The sequence below is a fragment of the Panthera uncia genome, assembly GCF_023721935.1.
Source record: "Panthera uncia isolate 11264 chromosome A1 unlocalized genomic scaffold, Puncia_PCG_1.0 HiC_scaffold_17, whole genome shotgun sequence".
NCBI lineage: Eukaryota > Metazoa > Chordata > Mammalia > Carnivora > Felidae > Panthera > Panthera uncia.
Genome location: NW_026057577.1, coordinates 136917159 through 136918025, shown reverse-complemented (window position 1 = coordinate 136918025; position 867 = coordinate 136917159). Strand labels below are relative to the sequence as shown.

Below are 867 nucleotides of genomic sequence, written 5' to 3'. Positions count from 1 at the left end.
AGTGAGGTCACAGGGTAGTTACGTGAGTCTGTGCCATCTGTGGGTCAGAGGATCTCCATTACTTATCTAAAATGGCATCATCCATGTACCAGAAGGAGAAAACAAGATGGAAGGCCAAAGGTGAACTCAGTGTTGTTGGCACTTCTACAATACTCAACAGGAAAAAGCTGCAACCTTTTCCTCTCATACTAGGAGCAAGACAGGGGTACCCGCTCTCACCATTTTTATTCAGCATGGTACTAGAAGTCCTAACCAGGGCAATTATGCAAGAAGTAAAAGGCATCCAAATTGGAAAGGAAGAAGTAAAACTGTTACTATTTGCAGACGAAAAGCTGTTATACATAGGAAACCCTAAAGACTCCAACAAAATGGTTAGAACTAATAAAAGAATTCAGTAACGTTGCAGGATAGAAAATCAATATGCAAAAATCTGTTGCATCTCTATACTGTAATGACAAAGTCAGAAAGAAAAATTAGTAAAACAAACTCTTATAATTGCATCAAAAAAGAAGAAAATACTTAGGAATAAATTCAACCAAGCAGGTAGAAGATCCATACACTAAAAACTGTAAGTAATTAGTGAAAAACATAGAAGAAACAAATGAATGGAAATACATTTCATGATACAGCTTAGAAGAATCAATACGTTAAATTGTCCATCCTATCCAAAGGATGAATCTATAGATTCAGTGCAATCCCTACCAAAATTCCAGTGGCATTTTTCATAGAAATAGAACAGACAATTCTAAAGTTCATAAGACCCCAAATAACCAAAGCAATCTTTTAAAAAATGTTTTCAAGATGTTTTCAAGTTTATTTATTTTTGAAAGAGAGAGAGAGAGAGAGAGAGAGAGAGAGAGAGAGAGA

The 867-nt window shown here is 35.4% G+C and overlaps 1 protein-coding gene and 1 pseudogene across 1 annotated transcript in view; both read right to left on the bottom strand.

Annotated features, from left to right (window-relative positions):
* Positions 1-867, bottom strand: part of LOC125935312 (cadherin-18-like) — a 35141-nt gene that overhangs the window by 2900 nt on the left and 31374 nt on the right. Inside the window, exon 6 of the mRNA XM_049648924.1 lies at positions 63-248. Within this exon, the coding sequence (XP_049504881.1) occupies positions 63-248 (186 nt within the window). The remainder of the gene's footprint in view (positions 1-62; positions 249-867) is intronic.
* Positions 1-867, bottom strand: part of LOC125934696 (chromobox protein homolog 3-like) — a 34856-nt pseudogene that overhangs the window by 3704 nt on the left and 30285 nt on the right.